Genomic DNA, 21,385 nt, shown 5'->3' on the forward strand with positions numbered 1-21,385 from the left:
CACAGAATAGTAGAGTATAAAAATGTTCTAAATGTTAAGAATACAATTCTGTAAATTACCCATTGTAAAGCACAGAAACAAAAGCCTTTTTAAAGCATGCTTGAAAATACAAAAGAATCAGTCAGTACCCTAAAGTTGTTACCAAGAGTAAAGCAGTATATATTTTGAACATCCAAAATCATAACTGTTAGGTCAAAGAAACAAACAACCAAACAACTGTTTGGTTAAGTGAAACACCTTAAAAGAATCTGCAGAAGTAGAGCTTGGTTTCAAAAACTCATTCCAGAATCCTAAACTAAATCAACTATTTTTATTATTATTCAACTGTTAAGATATTAGTTCAGTTGTCGTGTATAACTTAAAGGTATAAAAGAGCATTTAGCTTCAAGCATGATTTGGGGATATTTCCATTTCCATGTAGAGAAATATGGTTTAACCACTGCGGCAGTCCATATATTTTCCACAAGAACTAATTATAAAAATTAAGCAGAAAATCATTAAAACACAAAACAGTATTATTCTATAGAAATTAGATGTCTATAGTAATAAAACAATATCAATATCACTATATCTGATTCCATGAGTAAATGCCATTTAATTTCATATATAGCTTTATCTATGACCTGGTTGAATATGACGTTTAATATCAATGATAGAATAGTGCTCTAAGTTGAATAAACACTCTAATACAAATGGATAACTGCTCTAATTGAACCAGTTTAGAGGCCACGTTGTCTTAAAAGTTATCTAATAATTTCCCACTGTGAGGTTTAAATATAAGAATAAATTTTCTTAAAATGTAATTAGGATAACAGTATATTAGGGAATCATAGTAAACTTTTGATTTTAAATACTTTTATTACTTAGTTTTTTATCTGTTGAATTACATTTTATGAGAGAAAAAGAGAATAAGAATGAATACAAATGAATGGCACCACTGAAACAGAAGTGTAGTTAAGGTCTACCATTGGGGGAATGAGCACATTGGAAAGGGGACATCTTTTCACCATCTTTCCTCTCGTACCATGATCTAAAAGGCATTTTGCAGGGGTGGGTCAAGAAATGTGCTCAGTGAAAGAAACTGTCCTGGTTTCCCAGACTCTCTACGCTATGCCACTGGTAGGGGAAGAAGAGAGAGAGAAGAATAAAGAAAAAAATATTTTACCAAACAGGTACTGCAGAATACACTGAGGTCCAGACTTCCTGTCTCTGCAAGTTCAACTATTGTCTGTGAATTAAAAAAAAAAAGTATTCAAAACAGAACAATACCAACCATTGTGCCACCAATATGAGTATCAATACACACTACTAAATATAAAATAGATAACCAACAAGGACCTACTGCATAGCACAGGGAACTATACTCAATTTTTGTAATAACCTATAAGGGAAAAGAATATGAAAAAGAAAAAAATATATATGTATAACTGAATCACTGTGCTGTACACCTGAAACTAACACGACACTGAAAATCAAGTATACTTCAATAAAAATAAATATATGAGTATCAGCAAATGCAATGCCCATTTTTAATTAACCAATGTTTTCAGCTGAAGATAATAAAATCTCTTTGCTTACTTCTGCTATTTCATTATAATATGAATATAGGAATTTTATTTCTTGGATATATGAAAAAGCAACCCTAAATTTAGTTATGGGAATATTTCTCTGAGAATAAAACTAAATGACCTATCCTAAGAGCTAGTCTGTATAAGGTTTTGATGATTAAGGGGTGAATGTAAACCTAAGTCCAATAAAGAACTGAATCTTCAGAACTGGATTATGACTAAGAAAACCTGGCAAATCAATAACCAGTAATGTCTAAAGAATACTGGAACATAAGGGTAGCACTCTTTATGCAGCCTAGAAAGGGGAAGATTAGACAGTAAGAACCTACTAGTGTTTTAATCCATTGTGGATAGGAAATAATTCATCAGGATTTGTTCTGTTTTCAGATACTGGATTAAACAGCTCTTAAAATGATCTAATTGCCTCTAATCCAATTCTCTACTTACCGTGACATCTTTGGATTATAAATTCAGTTTCCTACATACCTCAGCTATAGATGAGGGGTGCCCTGGATCATATATACAAACATTTCAGTTATTAGAACAATATATCTACACTATCAACCAGTTTAGTGGCCTGCTAATTTACAGTCATTTAACAAACATTTATTGAATGCATATTTATTTGCTGAAGGTTTACAGAGATGTGTAATCTACTGTTATTTGTCCCTCAAAACAATCATAATCCTTATAAAGGAGAGAAACATGAAATTTAAAAATGTCATGGAACTGTAAGGACAGGCATCACAAGAACACCAAAGGTGAGCACCAACTACACATAATCTCAGTTTGGTTTGAAATTTCTAGTTTCCTTTTTTGTACTCTATTATCTGCTAAAAATACTGATAATCTGGCAATAAAACACATGTGACTAGTCAGATTGCATCTTGCTACCTTTTTCTTTTGTTCCTCTGTAGCTTTAATAATCCCTGGATCTGATTTCCAAGATTTTCCAAAATTGTAGAAAAGTGCAATACTATTGACAAGGAATGGAAGATGGATAAATAAAAAGTTGAGATGTACCTAAAGTTAAGGAATCTACAGAAGCAATGAAAACTAGTTATTATTATAGGTAAACTTATAATCTGTAAAATTTTATCACACACACACAAAAAAACCTACAAAAAAATACAAGATGGTTTATTTATTACATCAAAATAGATTACATCTATACATGCTAGTCTATCTATTACATCAAAATAAATACATTTCCCATTCTGCTCATAAGTAAGTGTAAAAAATAAAAATGTGAATTGTTTATAAACTTTAAATCATGTAGGGTTCTCTGACACGTTTTAAAAGTCAGTGAATACATTATTTTTAAATGATCATTATTTTGACAAAAATGAAGGGACTTCTCATGTTCAAAGTAATTAGCATATTATCAATATTTTATCTATATGCATTAAAATCTACCACACACTTAGATATCACACCCATCTATTTAAAAGATTGTTTTTACATTCTCTCTGTTGCCATTTTTGCCCACATTCAAGGTGACCTTAATTTTAGAAAAGGTACTTATAAACTTGCTTAAAACAGAAACAGTGTCTATGTTTACATTTTTCTACCTAATGAAAATATAAGAAATGTACTAGGCACTTATAAGTGAAGAATCAAAGACTATTTTCTTTTCTTTTCTTTTTTTTTTTTTTTGCGGTATGCGGGCCTCTCACTGTTGTGGCCTCTCCCGTTGTGGAGCACAGGCTCCGGATGCGCAGGCTCAGCGGCCATGGCTCACGGGCCCAGCCGCTCCGCGGCATGTGGGATCTTCCCGGACCGGGGCACGAACCCGTGTCCCCTGCATCGGCAGGTGGACTCTCAACCACTGCGCCACCAGGGAAGCCCCAAAGACTATCTTCAATAACACTGGGAGAAATAAAGCAATGTTGCTAGAGCAACACATTTTTGGGACACAAAACATACCACTTTCAAGATTTTACGTAGGTACAAAAGCTGTTCACAAAACTTCCCACGAGAATGGTGCCTTCCCTGTACCAGAGAAGAAAGGAAAGGCCTCATCACCAAAGCCTGGGAAGGACTCTGACAGACAGGGACCTGTGTTCACATACTGACTGCACTAACCCTTCTCTTCCACTAGTCTCCCCACACAGCTCCTAGTCACATCCCCATAACTGACTGCCCCTAGCTCAAACGCTCTGTCTTGTCATTTCTTCACAAATGTATTGTTTCTTTGCTAAAAGGCATAAAGATTCCTACTCTGGTCACTTCTTCAGGTTTTCATTATTTATGAAGGCCCCCATGTACATGTTAAAAAAAAAAACCGAAAGATTTAATAAAATGTTAGGCTGGGAATTCCCTGGTGGTCCAGCGGTTAGGACTCCTCATTCTCACTGCCGAGGGCCTGGGTTCGATCCCTGGTCAGGAAACTAAGATCCCACAAGGCACAGGGTGCGGCCAAAAAAAAAAAAAAAAAGATTTTATGTAGTACAAGTATCATACAAACATTCTGTAAGACTTTTGGACATTATCCTGTATACACACTCTTTACATTTCTTATGAAGCACAGGTAAGAAAGAACAGCTTCATGAATGAAACAACCCTATATCTGTTTGTTAAATATGAAAACACTAAACAACCACTTAAAATACAAGAGGAAAAAAAGGAAGAAGAAAGAGTAGTTAATGTCACCTGCCATATATAAAAGTGATTTCTCTTTCTCCAGTCCCCTATTTATTCCCAACTTTCACCATCCTTATTCCCCAAAATCCATGGGTACAGCCAGCAGAGAATAAACAGAAAGTCAAATTTTCAGCTCCTCCAACAAGCAAAATTCACTTAAGAATAAAGCTGGATAAACGTATGTGCAACGAATGCTGAACCGTGGCATTTTCAGGGCAGTATCTTATTATAACAGTTTCAAAAAGTGCTAACATATAAATATATAGGTCAGGTTCTTACAGCCTGGATTAAATTTGCAGGGAGCTAACTAGCAGCTCAGTAAATGACTACAGGTTTGAAAGGGGTATTCAGGAATTAAATATCAGATGAACTTAAAGAATTTGTTTTTTTAAAGGTAAAGAGATTAGATATCTTCAAATGGTAGTTTAAACTTAGCTTTAGCAATAGATCAGTGCAGTTAATTTAAAGCATTTAACAGAAATAATTTTTTGGTATGGCTGTTTTTTGTAAACCTTTTTTCCTAATGGAAGTTAGAAAACACTAAAAAGCATAAAGACAAAAACAATAACTCTACAACCTAGAGATAACTCCTTTTATTTTCGGTATTCTGCACTTTTAATCATAATTGAGATCACTGTGTATTTATTAACACTAATAAAATAACACTTATTTATCACTGACTACAAGCCATTTAGGCTGTACAAAAACCCTATGATAAAGCCTGCTGCTATCCCCATGACAAAACTGAGGTTAATTAAGCAGTCTAAGATTAAAGAATGGATTAGAGGTGGAGCTGGTATTACAAGCTAGGCTCTTACTACCTATGCTATTCTGCCTCTCCAAAGTGCTCGGCAGTATATCCTGGGTCATTAAATATTATGGGAACAATGTCTTTGGGTATGAACATTTTTATAGCTTGATATATATTTTTATACCATCAGATTATTTACAGAAAGATACACCAATTTATAACCCCACTAGCAATACATATTTGTTGATCACTATGTTTGCATTAGCATTGAGTAAAGGAAAAAAGTTGCAAATTTAGAAGAGAAGCACTATTTTATTCTTAATTTATATTTATGTTTTTATGCTTAAACATTCCTCAATTAGAGATAAAACAAATACTTGTCATCAACGTTTTCATTTAAATGTTTATGGAATCTTCTTTTTCTATTTAACTCTTTAATCTACTTGGATGTTATTTTGATGCCTGCTGTGAACTGAAGCTCTAACTTACCATAATACCCCCAAAATGAACCAAAAACGGTAAATCAAACCAACCAAGTGACCCGCAAAATGCCAGCAACAACTTTGGAAAGAGGACAAGCCACACTATACTATAAAGTTCAAACTGGAGGTCAAGGAAAGCAGATGATTCTGGTGAAACAGGCCGCCTGGGGTAGTTCTTAATCCCACCTCCATCTGTATTAGTAGTATGGGAAATGTGGATGAAAATACAAAGTCAAAATTCTCATCAATCCCACCCTGGACTTCTGCTATGGACTGAATCATGTCTCCCCTCTTCCAAATTGATATGCTGAAGCCCTAACTTATAATGTGACTGTACCTGGAGATAGGCTCTTTAGGAGATAATTAGGTTAAATGAGGTCATAAGGGTGGGGCCCTAACCCAACAGGACTGTGGCTGTATAAGAAGAGGAAAGGAGAGATCTCTCTCACTCTCTTCCTGCCATGTGAGGACACAGGGAGAAGGTGACTGTCTGTAAGCCAGGAAGAGAGCCCTCACCTGAATACAACCGTGTGGGCATCCTGATCCAGAACTGTGAGAAAATTAATTTTTGTTGTTTAAGCCACCCACTCTAGGATATTCTGAAATAGCAAAGATCTAAATATCAGAAAGAAGTCATTTTTCTCTAAATTATTCTATAGCTTAAACAGAATTTCAATCAAAATTGCATTAGGCTTCCCATGGAACTTAAGGAGCTGATTTTTAAAAATTTAAGTAGAAGTGCAAAGGGCTAAAAAGAGGTAAGATATTCCTGAGAAACAAAAAAGTTGGGAAACTTGGCCTACCAGATACCATGAGTTAAGAATAAAGCTACAGTAATATGATAATACAGTACTGGTAAGGCACACAGATCAGTAAACCGAACAGAGTACAGGAAACTTGATAAATATCGAGGTTGATACTGCAACTGAGTGAGGAAAGAGTGTGTTGGAGCAATGAGTTCTCTAATTAGCAAAAAGGAAGACACTGACCTCTCCCGTCACATCATTCGCTATACACAGTAGTCAAACACATGTGAACTAAGAACTTTTGTAAGAGTATCTTTAATGACTTCACAGAAAACTGCACATGTGCACAAAAAATATATACAAGAATATTTATAGCAGTATTGTCAGAATTCACAGGTGATGACTGGATACCTAAAGATAGGGATTAAAAAGCTTAGAAAATATGCGAAGGAAACTAGCAGAGATACATGTAAAACTGAAGAAGTCCTAAGAGTAAACTACAGGAAAAAATGCTCAAGAGGAAAATGCATAGGAAAGAATGGCAAAAATGATAATTCTGCACTGTTTTCATTTTTACATATGTAATGATCCAGGTTCCCTAAGTTTCTCACATCCACCTTTGGTTTAAGAAGCTTAAGACCTGATTGAAAAATAATTATTCTTAGATATAAAATTTCTAATAAGTTATTTCAAAAGTGTTGCCAACACAATAAACAGTAGACTCTACTGTTTACCACAGTGAATTTTAGAGTTGTTTGAGTATTATAAAAGAAGTATGGTCAATGAACAAAATTTTCAAATAAATAAAAGCACAAGAAAATCACTCACAAATCTCACACCCAGAAATAACCACAGCTAAAATTACATGTACTCACTTCCAGCTCTTATTATTCACACGTTTTAAAATTAGAATCTCTCTGTAAATACAATTTAGTATTTTTTCATTTGTTATTATTTCATTTGTTATATTCTAAGTATGAGCCCATATCACTAAGTCTTAGAAAAGCATTTTAATGGCTATTTTATCCTGTACCATATGTCACATAACTGAAAAATCTTTCCTCCTATTCAGGTTGGACATTTAGGTTATTTCCATTTTTTCCCTATTATATTGTAAATGGTACTATGATAAACATCCTTGAAAAATAAATATTTGATCTTATCTCTTATTATTTACTTATGAATAATTAAGAGATCAAAGGCCCTTTCTACAGGTTGCTAAACTGCTTTCTAAGAAGGTTTAGGAACTTAAAAATTATGTTCAGAGTAGAATATAGGGCTTTTGAAGACATACTGTATCAGGCCAAAGAGCTGGGTTCTATATCAGACTCTCGATAATCACCTAGCTATGTAACTCTGAGCAAGGCATACAACTTCTCTGAACCTCAATTTTTCCATCAGTTAGAAAATAGCATTACGATTTGTGTGGTTTATTTTTTTAATCTCAAAGAATTGTTCTGAGAACCAAGTAAAACAACATATCTGAAAGAACTAGAAACCAGAAAATCACTAAACAAATATAACATGTATATGGGGTAATACTTATCTAACTTAAATTGGGTAACATATTATGAGAACTAAAACAACTTTTATACAGTTGATCCTCATGCCTACTAGCTAGAATTTATTTGTAACTCCAAAATCAATATTGACAGTGCTTTTGCAGTCATTTGTATGTGCAAAGCAGTAAGAAATATGAGCTGCCCTATGCACACATTCCCCGCTGAGTTACACGAGGCAATACTCTGCCTTCTTGTTTAGCATTTGTATGCTTCTTTTGGTGATTTTGCTGTTTAAAATGGTCTCCAAGTATAGTGCTTAAGTGCCATCTGATGTTCCTAGGCACAAGTCTTTATACACAGACTATATAAAACTCTCTGGCATAAAGTTTTCATTATTTGTTACTTTACTAATTATCCTGTTTTTCTCTACTTACATCCAAACAGATTAATAAGAGTACAGCAACAGTCTAAAATTATTTTGAGATGTGAATCTGACTTTTTTTCTTTTTTTTTTTTTTTTTTTTTTTTTTTTTCGGTACGCGGGCCTCTCACCGCTGTGGCCTCTCCCGTTGCGGAGCACAGGCTCCGGACGCACAGGCTCAGCGGCCATGGCTCACAGGCCCAGCCGCTCCGCGGCATGTGGGATCCTCCCAGACTGGGGCACGAACCCGCGTCCCCTGCATCGGCAGGCAGACTCCCAACCACTGCGCCACCAGGGAAGCCCTGACTTTTTTTCTTGAACATAAAATTTACTGTCCAATTTAGGAAGCAAAGTTAGAAAATATGTCTGGAATACTAAAGTCATTTCAGACGTCAGTGCTTTTTTATAAATTTAAAATAGATGAGGTACTGAAAATGAGCAGATACATTTTACTCATTAAATGTTCCAATAAGACAGTTCTAATGCTTAATAAATCCCTGAAGAACAATTTTTATATCAAAGTATAATACAAGCCCAGAATGGGCTAGTGAAAACTGCCACATGGAAAAATTTCAGTAGACACTATGCTAAGAAAGTATTTAAAACGTACTATACTTTCTAAAAGTAATCCTACAATGCTGTGAAAATATAAGAATTAGAAGTGTAGTTACAATTCTGAGGCTCCATTTCACAAAGAAAGTTAGCATATCTTGCTTTTGTCTAATACACAAGACAACTTAAAAAGAATGCAATATTAAAACATGTAACACTGTGAAGTGAAACCAGCTATTAATTAATTTTGTTCAGAACAGTTAAAAGTTACTGAATAATTCATACCATTTAAAATCTTATATACTTTTTATAGCAATGTTTTGAAAAAATGATTAAGACATTTATGAAACATGTACCTTTATTATAATAAAATAGACTGTCTTACTGGTTGATTTTTTCCATTAAAAATATCAAAAATTGACATTGTCCTTATTTCTTGAGATGTGACTGACTTCTTGAGATGTGAGATCTGAATCTCACGCATACACACACATTTACAATTTCAAATTATATTACTTTTTAAAAGTATAGTACATTGAAATAATATGCTGAAGTTAGCAACATTTGAAGATACAGCATTACATGCTTTTCATGAAGCAAAAGAGAAAATTAACTGTTACCTATCACAGCAAAATAGTAAGTTGTGATAATAAGAAAATATTTAGAGAAAATAATTTGACCCTAAAATATGGAAATCACAGTTCAGTAGAAAGGTTCAGAGTAAGTGTTATAGAATAAGACAAATATGTGTTTCGACCCTGCTTTATTAGAGACTAGCTGTGTGACCTTGGGCAAGAATAACAGCTTAATCTATTTAAGCCTAAACTGTCTCATCTATGAAATGGAAGACAACAGCACTAACGTATAGGATGTATACTAAATGGAGCACAAAGTATTTAAGACAATCCCCTTAAAAAATCAATAAATAGTCAATATTAGTATTATTGCTGATGTTATTAAAAGCAGCTTTGAAAAGCAATTTATTAAATATGAAACATTTAAAAACAATACATTAGTTCATACTTATTTTTCTAGGAATACTGTTTTACTGTAGCACGTTGTGAGTAGCTCAGCTCTTATGTTAAATTATTATTAAACTAAGACCTTTATAACCAAAGGATATCATTCCAAAACCAGAAGAACCACGTCACATACATCCAGAATTTGGTTGCCAAATATATTCCAAGGGGCAATGCACTATGCATTGAATGATCAAAAAAGGATCTGTAAAACACAAGAAGTTTTATAGAATTTGAACTCTATATTTCATTGTAAAAAAGGATATTTATTTATTTAAATGAAAATCACATATATTCTGTATAGTATACTCTTAACAAAACCCAGAAATCCAGGATGCTTAAATATCAATACTGTTTTCATAGTACTCAGTAAGAAATGAGTGCACAGCTGAATGACTCAGCAAGAGTCTGAAGCTACTTTTAATTCATCAGAATTAAAATTATATTCTATGTACTTTTCAACTTTAGAATTTCACCGTATTCCTATTCTCTTAAATCAATAACTCACTTTAGTATATATAGTAACTCTATCACCCAGCATATTACCCACCAAAGACATAATTTTAACAAATGAGTGCAAAGCAATTCCCAAGTTTTTCTCTATGTTTCATCATTATTTCTCCTTACCTACACATTCCCACTAAGCTTTCAGCACATCTTCTCAAAGAGAATGAACTCGCTAACTTGGAGGAATTAAAGGTCATTATTTACAGCATTCAGAATTCAGGAAAAATAAATACTGATAAATTTTATTAAACATAAGCAGGATCAACCATCCATATACACTAAGTAGGGAGTATTGGTGAATTCCTACCTACACTACCCCTTGGAGCGCCTAGAAACACTAAAATGAGATTAATTACCTAGAATTAAGCCTCCTCCTGAGAGTTACCACATTAGTGCATTACCAGTCATTCCCATCTCTCTCTGAATTATTTTCAGAACTCTCTTTTGAAATTCTGGTGAAAACAAGGTACTAAAGGAATGGAAATTAGGTGGGAAGTTCTGGATCATAAATGCCTGCCTAGTTTGCTGGATGGGCCACTTTAGGGGAATAGGATCTAGGGATAAGAAGAAAAGGGCATGATCACAATGTTTAAGTAAAAAAAGAGAAAATTAAAAACAAAACAAAACTGAGCATTACTTCATATGCTTAGACTCTACCTTGTGCTAAAATCAAACCTCTTTCTTGCACACTGCCTATGATCAAAGAAAATATAATTCCTATGGAAAGGTAAGCTCAAGCATTATAGTTACCCAGAAATAAGCAATATATATTACATTTAGAGTTCAACAAACTTGAGTCTACTTCTATTGAAATGCCTTAAAAATTTAGCCTTAAAAATTACATGTTAGACTTTGTCACTGAAAGTACCTTTAGAGTCATTTTTAACAACAATGTTAAAAATGTTAAAGATTTCAGATATAAATCTACCAAAAATTCTTTAACATTAAATTAAGATCAAACAAGTTATATAAAGGCAGTGTTCTAAATATACAAAACATTAATTTTATATAGCCAGGTCCAAACTATATTCTTACATGTCCAGTTAAAAGTATAGCTAAAAACAACACACTTACTTTGAAAGAAACTGTACTGTAGCCCAAACGCCACCATACATTAGCCCTTTAATGAGCCAAGAATCAATATTTAGGTTTGCTATAAACCCAACCAGCCAAATAACTAGGAAAGGAGTTCCCAGCATTACTTTCTGCCGAAATTCCTGTACAGAAAAAAAAAAAGAGAGAGAAACTTTTGCATGTTTCAAGTAACCTCAATGTGAATCACTGTTACCTTTGTGAAAACATAGAACAGGGGTGAAATTCATTCATTCAAATATATCTACTATGTACAGATACTATTTAAGGTGCTAGCCTCTGTTTTCTAGAAAGAGGTATTAAATAAACAATTTAAAAGTTCTTGGTTAACACTGTAGAACGTGAGCATAGAAGTCAGAGGACTGGGTCTAGATAGTCAGATACAGGAGACAGCTGTACCACCTGCCAACACGTGGACAGGCTAGAAAAGAGTTCATGAAAACACCACCCATTTTAACAAACGCATTCATAACTAAGGAGACAAGGGCAACCAGAATGACTGTAGGTCCAGCAGCTATATCAGAGAAGGAAACCTGAGTATGCTTGGCCTGGAGAAGATACTTTGAATAATACATATATATACATATACAGTATACTAAAACCTGAAAGTAAGATAGAGAATAAAATCAAACAAACTACAGGGTCCCAGAGACCACAGAATGGAGACGTTGTGCCTCTGAACACATATCAAAGCAGAGTGCTTAATATTTCAGACGTAGTACCATTTCACTTTTGTACTGGTCTAACTGTTAGAAATACTCATAAGTATACAACCTGCCTGCTTCCCTGGTATCTTCACAGCAACACAAAGTCTACTGCCGCTCCTACATAACAGCCCTTCACAAACTTACAAGCAGCTGTTAAGTCTCTCGAGTTACCTTAAGTGACAAAACTATATGATATTCCAGCTGTGATCCAACGAAGTTCAGAGTAAATATTACTCTCATCGTTGAATATTTACCTTTCTGAAGGCCAAGATTATATTGTATTATGCCTCTTTTATTTTTAGCACACCTTTCATACCGTTGGCTTCTACTGAAATAAATACTTTTTCATATAAATGACCATGTCTTCCCCAATTCAGCCAGTGTAATTCATTTTCTGAACTAATTGTGTAATTTTAACTTAGACTTATAATTAAACATATTGACTTCAGAGTTTCATTTTATGCTGTAGTGAAATAACACCCTTCCAGTTTGTTTCTTCATCTCTATTATGTGTGAATTTCATATCAAGACATTAGAGAAAGTTTACAACTGGGAGGAGAGAGTGTATGACTAAGGGTGGGTATTGGTGGGAGAGAAGGTGGACATGTGTCATTTGAAAAAGTATTTTCTAAAATTATCTTTAACTTGGTTTGTTTTTAGTCAAGACACTTGTTCTCCCTCAGCAATGGCCACATTTTTTCATTATTAATGGCCACACTTTTTCACTATTAAAAATTATGACACAATTTACATAGAGTGAAATTCACCCTTTTTTGTGTACAGTTCTCTGAGTTTTGATGAATATACACAGTTGTGTAACAAGCATGAATATCAAGACACAGAACAGTCCCATCAAGCCCTGAAATACTCTATGCCACCAGGCCTAAGCCCTGGCAACCACTACTCTGATATCTGTCCTTTTACTTTTTCCTTTGCAGGAATGTCACATAAAAGGAGTCATACTGAATGCAGTCTTTTAAATCTGGCTTCTTTCACTTAGCGAATGCATTTGACATTCATCCATATTGTTACGTGTATTAGTAGTAAGTTCCTTTTTAAGGCTGAGTAGTGTTCCATTACAGGATGTGTCACAGTCTGCTTATCCATCCCCCAGCTGAGGGATTAAGCTTGTTTCCAGTTTCTGACTGTAAATAAAGACATCATAAGCATTCACATATAATTTTTTGTGTGAATATAGGCTCATTTCACCTGGTTAAATACTGATGTGTGTGATGTCTGGATTTATTTCAAGCTGTCATTTAATATACATATTATAATATTGTAAAGATGTAATGGTGATGCGCTGCATTTGTAGACATGAAAAATCTATTTTCTCGTATATTTCATTACAGAACGTTTCTAATATATAGTAAATTTGAAAGTATTTTATAGTGAATATCTGTATATCCACCACCCAGATTCTACATTTCAGTAATCTATTTTTTAATTAAACTTTTTATTTTGAAATAATTGTAGATTCACATGCAGTTTTTTTTTTTTTGCGGTACGCGAGCCTCTCACTGCTGTGGCCTCTCCCGTTGCAGAGCACAGGCTCCAGACGCGCAGGCTCAGCGGCCATGGCTCACGGGCCCAGCCGCTCTGTGGTATGTGGGATCTTCCCAGACCGGGGCACAAACCCATGTCCCCTGCATCGGCAGGTGGACTCTTAACCACTGCGCCACCAGGGAAGCCCCACATGCAGTTTTGGGGTTTTTTTTTTTTTTTAAGACATTGGGGATAGGAGCTTATTGATTAATTTATTTATTTTTGCTGTGTTGGGGTCTTTGTTTCTGTGTGAGGGCTTTCTCTCGTTGTGGCAAGCGGAAGCCACTCTTCATCGCGGTGCACGGGCCTCTCACTATCGTGGCCTCTCTTGTTGCAGAGCACAGGCTCCAGACGCGCAGGCTCAGTAGTTGCGGCTCACGGACCCAGTTGCTCTGTGGCATGTGGGATCTTCCCAGACCAGGGCTCGAACCCGTGCCCCCTGCATTAGCAGGCAGATTCTCAACTACTGCGCCACCAGGGTAGCCCACATGCAGTTTTTTAAAACCATTTTTTAAACTGATGTAGTTAATTTGCAATGTTCTGTTAGCTTCAGGTGTACAGCAAAGTGACTCAGTCATACATATAAAAGAATATATATATATATTCTTTTATAGATTCTTTTCCATTATAGGTTATTACAAGACATTGAATACAGTTCCCTGTGCTATATAGTAGGTTCTTGTTGTTTATCTATTTTATACAAAGTAGTGTGTATATGTTAATCCCAAACTCCTAATTTATCTGCGGCCACCCCGTTATCCCTTCTGGTAACCATAAGTTTGTTTTCTATGTCTGTGAGTCTATTTCTGTTTTGCAAATAAGTTCATTTATATCATTTTTTAAGATTCCACATATAAGTGATATCATATGATATTTGTCTCAGACTTACTTCACTTAATATGATTTCTAGGTCCATCCATGTTGCAGCAAATGGCATTATTTCATTCTTTTTTATGGCTGAGTAATATTCCATTGTGTATATATACCACATCTTCTTTAGGTTGCTTCCATGTCTTGGCTATTGTAAACAGTGCTGCTCTGAAAATTGGGGTGCATGTATCTTTTCAGATTAGAGTTTTATCCAGATATATGTCCAGGAGTGGGATTCTTGGATCATATGGTAATTCTATTTTCAGTTCTTTAAGGAACCTCCATACTGTTCTCCACAGTAGCTGCACCAATTTACATTCTCACCAACAGTGTAGGAGAGTTCCTTTTTCTCCATACCCTCTCCAGCATTTATTATTTGTAGACTTTTTATTGAGGGCCATTCTGGTGTGAGGTGATACCACATTGTAGTTTTGATTTGCATTTCTCTAATAATTAGCTATGTTGAGCACCTTTTCATGTGCCTGATGGCCATGTGTATGTCTTCTTGGGAGAAATGTCTATTTAGGTCTTCTGCCCATTTTTTCATTGGGTTGTTTGTTTTTTTGATATTAAGCTGTATGAGTTGTTTGTATATTTTGGAAATTAATCGCTTGTCGGTAGCATCGTTTGCAAATATTTTCTCCAATTCTTCAGGTTGTCTTTTTGTTTTGTTTATGGTTTCCTTTGCAAAAGCTTTTAAGCTTAATTAGGTCTCAATTGTTTATTTTTGTTTTTATTTCCACTACTCTAGGAGACAAAGCCAAAAAAATACTGCTATGATTTATGTCAAAGAGTGTTCGGCTTATGTTTTCCTCTAGGAGTACTATAGTATCCAGTTTTACATTTAGGTCTTTTTTTTTTTTTTTTTGCGGTATGCGGGCCTCTCACTGTTGTGGCCTCTCCTGTTGTGGAGCACAGGCTCTGGACATGCAGGCTCAGCGGCCACAGCTCACGGGCCCAGCTGCTCCGCGGCATGTGGGATCTTCCCAGACCGGGGCACGAACCCATGTCCCCTGAATCGGCAGGCGGACTCTCAACCACTGCGCCACCAGGGAAGCCCTGAGTTTATCTTTTGATATGGTGTTAGAGAATGTTTGTTCTTTTACTTGTAGGTATCCAGTTTTCCCAGCACCACTTACTGAAGAGACTGTCTTTTCTCCATTGTATATTCTTGTCTCCTTTGTCATAGATTATTTGACCATAAGTGCATGGGTTTATTTCTGAGTTTTCTATCTTGTTCCATGGATCTATACAATCTGCTTTTCTGCCAATACCATACTGTTTTGATTACTGTAGTTGTTTTTTTTTATACAGCAGGTTCTTATTAGTTATCCATTTTTACATATTAGTGTATATATGTCAATCCCAATCTCCCAATTCATCACAGCACCACCATCACCCGCCTCTGCCACTTTCCCCCTCGGTGTCCATATGTTTGTTCTCTACATCTGTGTCTCAATTTCTGCCCTGCAAACTGGTTCATCTGTACCATTTCTCTAGGTTCCACATATATGTGTTAATATACGATATCTGTTTTTCTCTTTCTGACTTACTTCACTCTGTATGACAGTCTCTAGATTCATCCATGTCTCTACAAATGACCCAACTCGTCCTTTTTTATGGCTGAGTAATATTCCACTGTATATATGTACCACATCTTCTTTATCCATTCATCTCTTGATGGGCATTTAGGTTGCTTCCACAACCTGGCTGCTGTAAATAGTGCTGCAATGAACATTGGGGTGCACGTGTCTTTTGAATTATGGTTTTCTCTGGGTATACGCTCAGTAGTGGGATTGCTGGGTCATATGGTAATTCTATTTTTAGTTTTTAAAGGAACCTCCATACTGTTCTCCATAGTGGTTTATCAATTTACATTCCCACCAACGGTGCAGAAGGGTTCCCTTTTCTCCACACCCTCTCCAGCATTTGTTGTTTATAGATTTTCTGATGATACCCATTCTAACTGGTGTGAGGTGATACCTCATTGTAGTTTTGATTTGCATTTCTCTAATGATTAGTGATGTTGAGCATCTTTTCATGTGCTTCTTAGCCATCTGTATGTCTTCTTTGGAAAAATGTCTATTTAGGTCTTCTGCCCTTTTCTTTTTTTCTTTTTTTTGCGGTACGCGGGCCACTCACTGTTGTGGCCTCTCCCGTTGCGGAGCACAGGCTCCAGATGTGCAGGCTCTCAGCGGCCATGGCTCACGGGCCCAGCTGCTCCACGGCATGTGGGATCCTCCCGGACCGGGGCACGAACCCGTGTCCCCTGCATCGGCAGGCGGACTCTCAACCACTGCACCACCAGGGAAGCCCTTCTGCCCTTTTCTGATCGGGTTGCTTTTTTAATATTGAGCTGCATGAGCTGTTTATATGTTTTGGAGATTAATCCTTTGTCCGTTGATTCATTTGCAAAGATTTTCTCGCATTCTGAGGGATGTCTTTTCGTCTTGCTTGTAGTCTCCGTTGCTTTGCCAAAGGTTTTAGGTTTCATTAGGGCCCATTTGTTTGTTTTTCTTTTTATTTCCATTACTCTAAGAGGTGGATCAACAAAGATCTTGCTGTGATTTATGTCAAAGAGTGTTCTTCCTATGTTTTCCTCTAAGTTTTATAGTGTCCGGTCTTACATTTAGGTCTTTAATCCATTTTGAGCTTATTTTTGTGTATGGTGTTAGGGAGTGTTCTAATTTCATTCTTTTACATGTAGCTGTCCAGTTTTCCAAGCACCACTTCTTGAAGAGACTGTCTTTTCTCCACTGTATATCCTTGCCTCCTTTGTCATAGATTAGTTGACCATAGGTGCGTGGGTTTATCTCTGGGCTTTCTATCCTGTTCCATTGATCTATATCTCTGTTTTTGTGCGAGTACCATATTGTCTTGATTACTGTAGCTTTGTAGTATAGTCTGAAGTCAGGGAGTCTCATTCCTCCAGCTCCGTTTTTTTCCCTCAAGACTGCTTTGGCTATTTGGGGCCTTTTGTGTCTCCAAACAAATTTTAAGATTTTTTCTTCTAGTTCTGTAAAAAATGCCATTGGTAATTTGATAGGGATTGCATTGAATCTCTAGATTGCTTTGGGTAGTATAGTCATTTTCACAATATTGTTTCTTCCAATCCAAGAACATGGTATATCTCCCCATCTATTTGTATCATCTTTAATTTCTTTCATCAGTGTCTTGTAGTTTTCTGCATACAGGTCTTTTGTCTCCCTAGGTAGATTTATTCCTAGGTATTTTATTCTTTTTGTTGCAGTGGTAAATGGGAGTGTTTCCTTAATTTCTCTTTCAGATTTTTCATCATTAGTGTATAGGAATGCAAGGGATTTCTTGGCATTAATTTTGTATCCTGCAACTTTACCAGATTCATTGATTAGCTCTAGTAGTTTTCTGGTGGCATCTTTAGGATTCTCTATGTATTGTATCATGTCATCTGCAAACAGTGACAGTTTTACTTCTTCTTTTCCAATTTGGATTCCTTTTATTTCTTTTTCTTCTCTGACTGCCGTGGCCAGGACTTCCAAAACTATGTTGAATAATAGCCGTGAGAGCAGACATCCTTGTCTTGTTCCTGATCTGAAAGGAAATTCTTACAGTTTTTCACCATTAAGACAGATGTTTGCTGTGGGTTTGTCGTATATGGCCTTTATTATGCTGAGGTCGGTTCCCTGTATGCCCACTTTCTGGAGAGTTTTTATCATAAATGGGTGTTGAATTTTGTCAAAAGCTTTTTCTGCATCTATTGAGATGACCATACGTTTTTTATTCTTCAGTTTGTTAATATGGTGTGTCACATTGATTGATTTGCGTACACTGAAGATTCCTTGCATTCCTGGGATAAATCCCACTTGATCATGGTGTATGATCCTTTTAATGTGTTGCTGAATTCTGTTTGCTAGTATTTTGTTGAGGATTCTTGCATCTATATTCATCAGTGATATTAGTCTGTAATTTTCTTTTTTTGTAGTATCTTTGTCTGGTCTTGGTATCAGGGTGATGATGGCCTCACAGAATGAGTTTGGGAGTGTTTCTTACTCTGCAATTTTTTGGAAGAGTTTGGGAAGGATGGATTTTAGGTCTTCTCTAAATGTTTGACATAATTCACCTGTGAAGCCATCTGGTCCTGGGCTTTTGTTTGTTGGAAGATTTTTAATTACAGTTTCAATTTCATTACTTGTGATTGGTCTGTTCGTATTTGCTATTTCTTCCTGGTTTAGTCTTGGAAGGTTATACCTTTCTAAGAATTTGTCAGTTTCTTCCAAGCTGTCCATTTTGTTGGCATAGAGCTGCCTGTAGTAGTCTCTTAGGATGCTTTATATTTCTGTGGTGTCTGTTGTAAGTTCTCCTTTTTCCTTTCTACTTTTATTGATTTGAGTCCTCTCCCTCTTTTTCTTGATGAGTGTGTCTAATTGTTTATCAATTTTGCTTATCTTCTCAAAGAACCAGCTTTTAGTTTTATTGATCTTTGCTATTGTTTTGTTTCTATTCCATTTATTTCTGCTCTGATCTTTATGAATTCTTTCCTTCTACTAACTTTGGGTTTTGTTTGTTCTTCTTTCTCTAGTTCCTTTAGGTGTAAGGTTAGATTGTTTATTTGAGATTTTTCTTGTTTCTTGAGGTAGGCTTGTATTACTATAAACTTCCCTCTTAGAACTGCTTTTGCTGCATCCCAAGGGCTCTGGATCATCACGTTTTCATTGTCATTTGTCTCTAGGTATTTTTTGATTTCCTCTTTGATTTCTTCAGTGATTTCTTGGTTATTTAGTAATGTATTGTTTAGCCTCCATGTGTTTGTGTTTTTTACATTTTTCCCCCCTGTAACTGACTTCTAATCTCATAGTGTTGTGGTCAGAAAAGATGCTTGATATGATTTCAATTTTCTTAAATTTACTGAGGCTTGATTTGTGACCCAAGACGTGATCTATCCTGGAGAATGTTTCGTGCGCACTTGAGAAGATAGTGTAATCTGCTGCTTTTGGAATGGAATGTCCTATAAATATCAATTAAATCTATCTGGTCTATTGTGTCATTTAAAGCTTGTGTTTCCTTGTTAATTTTCTGTTTGGATGATATGTCCATTGGTGTGAGGTGTTAAAGTCCCCTACTGGTGTTGTGTTACTGTTGATTCCCTCTTTTAGAGCTGTTAGCAGTTGCCTTCTGTATTGAGGTGCTCCTATGTTGGATGCATATATATTTATAATTGTTATATCTTCTTGGATTGATCCCTTGATCATTATGTAGTGTCCTTCTTTGCCTCTTGTAACATTCTTTATTTTTAAGTCTATTTTACCTGATATGAGTATTGGTACTCCAGCTTTATTTTGATTTCCATTTGCATGGAGTATGTTTTTCCATCCCCTCACTTTCAGTCTGTATGTGTCCCTAGGTCTGAAGTGGGTCTCTTGTAGACAGCATATATATGGGTCTTGTTTTTGTATCCATTCAGCGACCCTGTGTCTTTTGGTTGGAGCATTTAATCCATTCACGTTGAAGGTAATTATCGATATGTATATTCCTATTACCATTTTCTTAATTGTTTTGGGTTTGTTTGTGTAAGTCCTTTTCTTCTCTTGTGTTTCCCACTTACAGAAGTTCCTTTAACATTTGTCATAGAGCTGGTTTGGTGGTGCTGAATTCTTTTAGCTTCTGCTTGTCTGTAAAGCTTTTGATTTCTCCATCGAATCTGAATGAGATCCTTGCCGGGTAGAGTAATCCTGCTTGTAGGGTCTTCCCTTTCATCACTTTAAATATGTCATGCCACTCCCTTCTGGCTTGTAGAGTTTCTGCTTAGAAATCAGCTGTTAATCTTATGGGAGTTCCCTTGCATGTTATTTGCCGTTTTTCCCTTGCTGCTTTCAATAATTTTTGTCTTTAATTTTTGCCAATTTGATTACTATGTGTCTCAGCGTGTTTCTCCTTGGGTTTTTCCTGTATGGGACTCTCTGTGCCTCCTGGACTTGGGTGGTTATTTCATTTCCCATGTTAGGAAAGTTTTCGAGTATAATCTCTTCAAATATTTTTTCAGGTCCTTTCTCTCTCTTCTCCTCCTGGGACCCCCTATAATGCGAATTTGTTACGCTTATCGTTGTTCCAGAGGTCTCTTAGGCTGTCTTCATTTCTTTTCATTCTTCGTTCTTTATTCTGTTTCGAAGCAGTGAATTCCACCATTCTGTCTTCCAGGTCACTTATCCATTCTTCTGCCTCAGTTCTTCTGCTACTGATTCCTTCTAGTGTAGTTTTCATTTCAGTTATTTTATTGTTCATCTCTGTTTGTACTTTAATTCTTCTGGGTCTTTGTTAAACATTTCTTGCATCTTCTCAGTCTTTGCCTCCATTCTTTTTCCAAGGTCCTGGATCATCTTCACTATCATTATTCTGAATTCTTTTTCTGGAAGGTTGCCTATCTCCACTTCACTTAGTTTTTTTTCTGGGGTTTTATCTTGTTCCTTCATCTGGTACATAGCCCTCTGTCTTTTCATCTTGTCTCTCTTTCTGTGAATGTGGTTTTTGTTCCATGGCTCCAGGATTGTAGTTCTTCTTGCTTCTGCTGTCTGCCCTCTAAGGCTTCTTGCCTGGAATTTTCTTCTTTTGACTGTAATGGTGTAGTCATCAGAGAAAGGCAGAAGGCAGACTGGAACATCTAAGGCAGCAACACTAACATTTTTCTGGCCTTTTAAAAGTATTTACAAAGAGGCTTTCAGAAGATGCTTAGAACACATAACTGCAGTGCTGAAAATATGAAGAAATCGCAAAATTTTCTCTTCTTTTGCATCTCTTTTCTTAACTCCTGGGAATCACGAACGTTTGTCCAGTGTATTTCGGCTGTGATTTACTGAAGCCTCTCACCACAGCAATGGGTTAACCCCGAACTTTGTCTCAGAAGCTCTCTCTTTTCCCTTGTTGAGGTTCCCGGCTTGAGTGGAATCTCCGATTACTGTAGCTTTGCAGTATAGTCTGAAGTCAGGGAGCATGATTCCTCCAGCTCT

At 36.0% G+C, this 21,385-nt stretch overlaps 1 protein-coding gene across 2 annotated transcripts in view; it reads right to left on the bottom strand.

Annotated features, from left to right (window-relative positions):
- The window catches only part of ZDHHC17 (zinc finger DHHC-type palmitoyltransferase 17), a 115,805-nt gene that overhangs the window by 31,860 nt on the left and 62,560 nt on the right, over window positions 1–21,385 (bottom strand). For both annotated transcript variants that reach the window (XM_060112329.1, XM_060112328.1), the window contains exons 9-12: window positions 11,266–11,408; window positions 9,787–9,889; window positions 2,463–2,585; window positions 1,166–1,228 (exon numbers count right to left, since the gene is read on the bottom strand). In XM_060112329.1, the coding sequence (XP_059968312.1) occupies window positions 1,166–1,228; window positions 2,463–2,585; window positions 9,787–9,889; window positions 11,266–11,408 (432 nt within the window). The remainder of the gene's footprint in view (window positions 1–1,165; window positions 1,229–2,462; window positions 2,586–9,786; window positions 9,890–11,265; window positions 11,409–21,385) is intronic.

Source organism: Mesoplodon densirostris, chromosome 11, assembly GCF_025265405.1.
Source record: "Mesoplodon densirostris isolate mMesDen1 chromosome 11, mMesDen1 primary haplotype, whole genome shotgun sequence".
Lineage (NCBI taxonomy): Eukaryota > Metazoa > Chordata > Mammalia > Artiodactyla > Ziphiidae > Mesoplodon > Mesoplodon densirostris.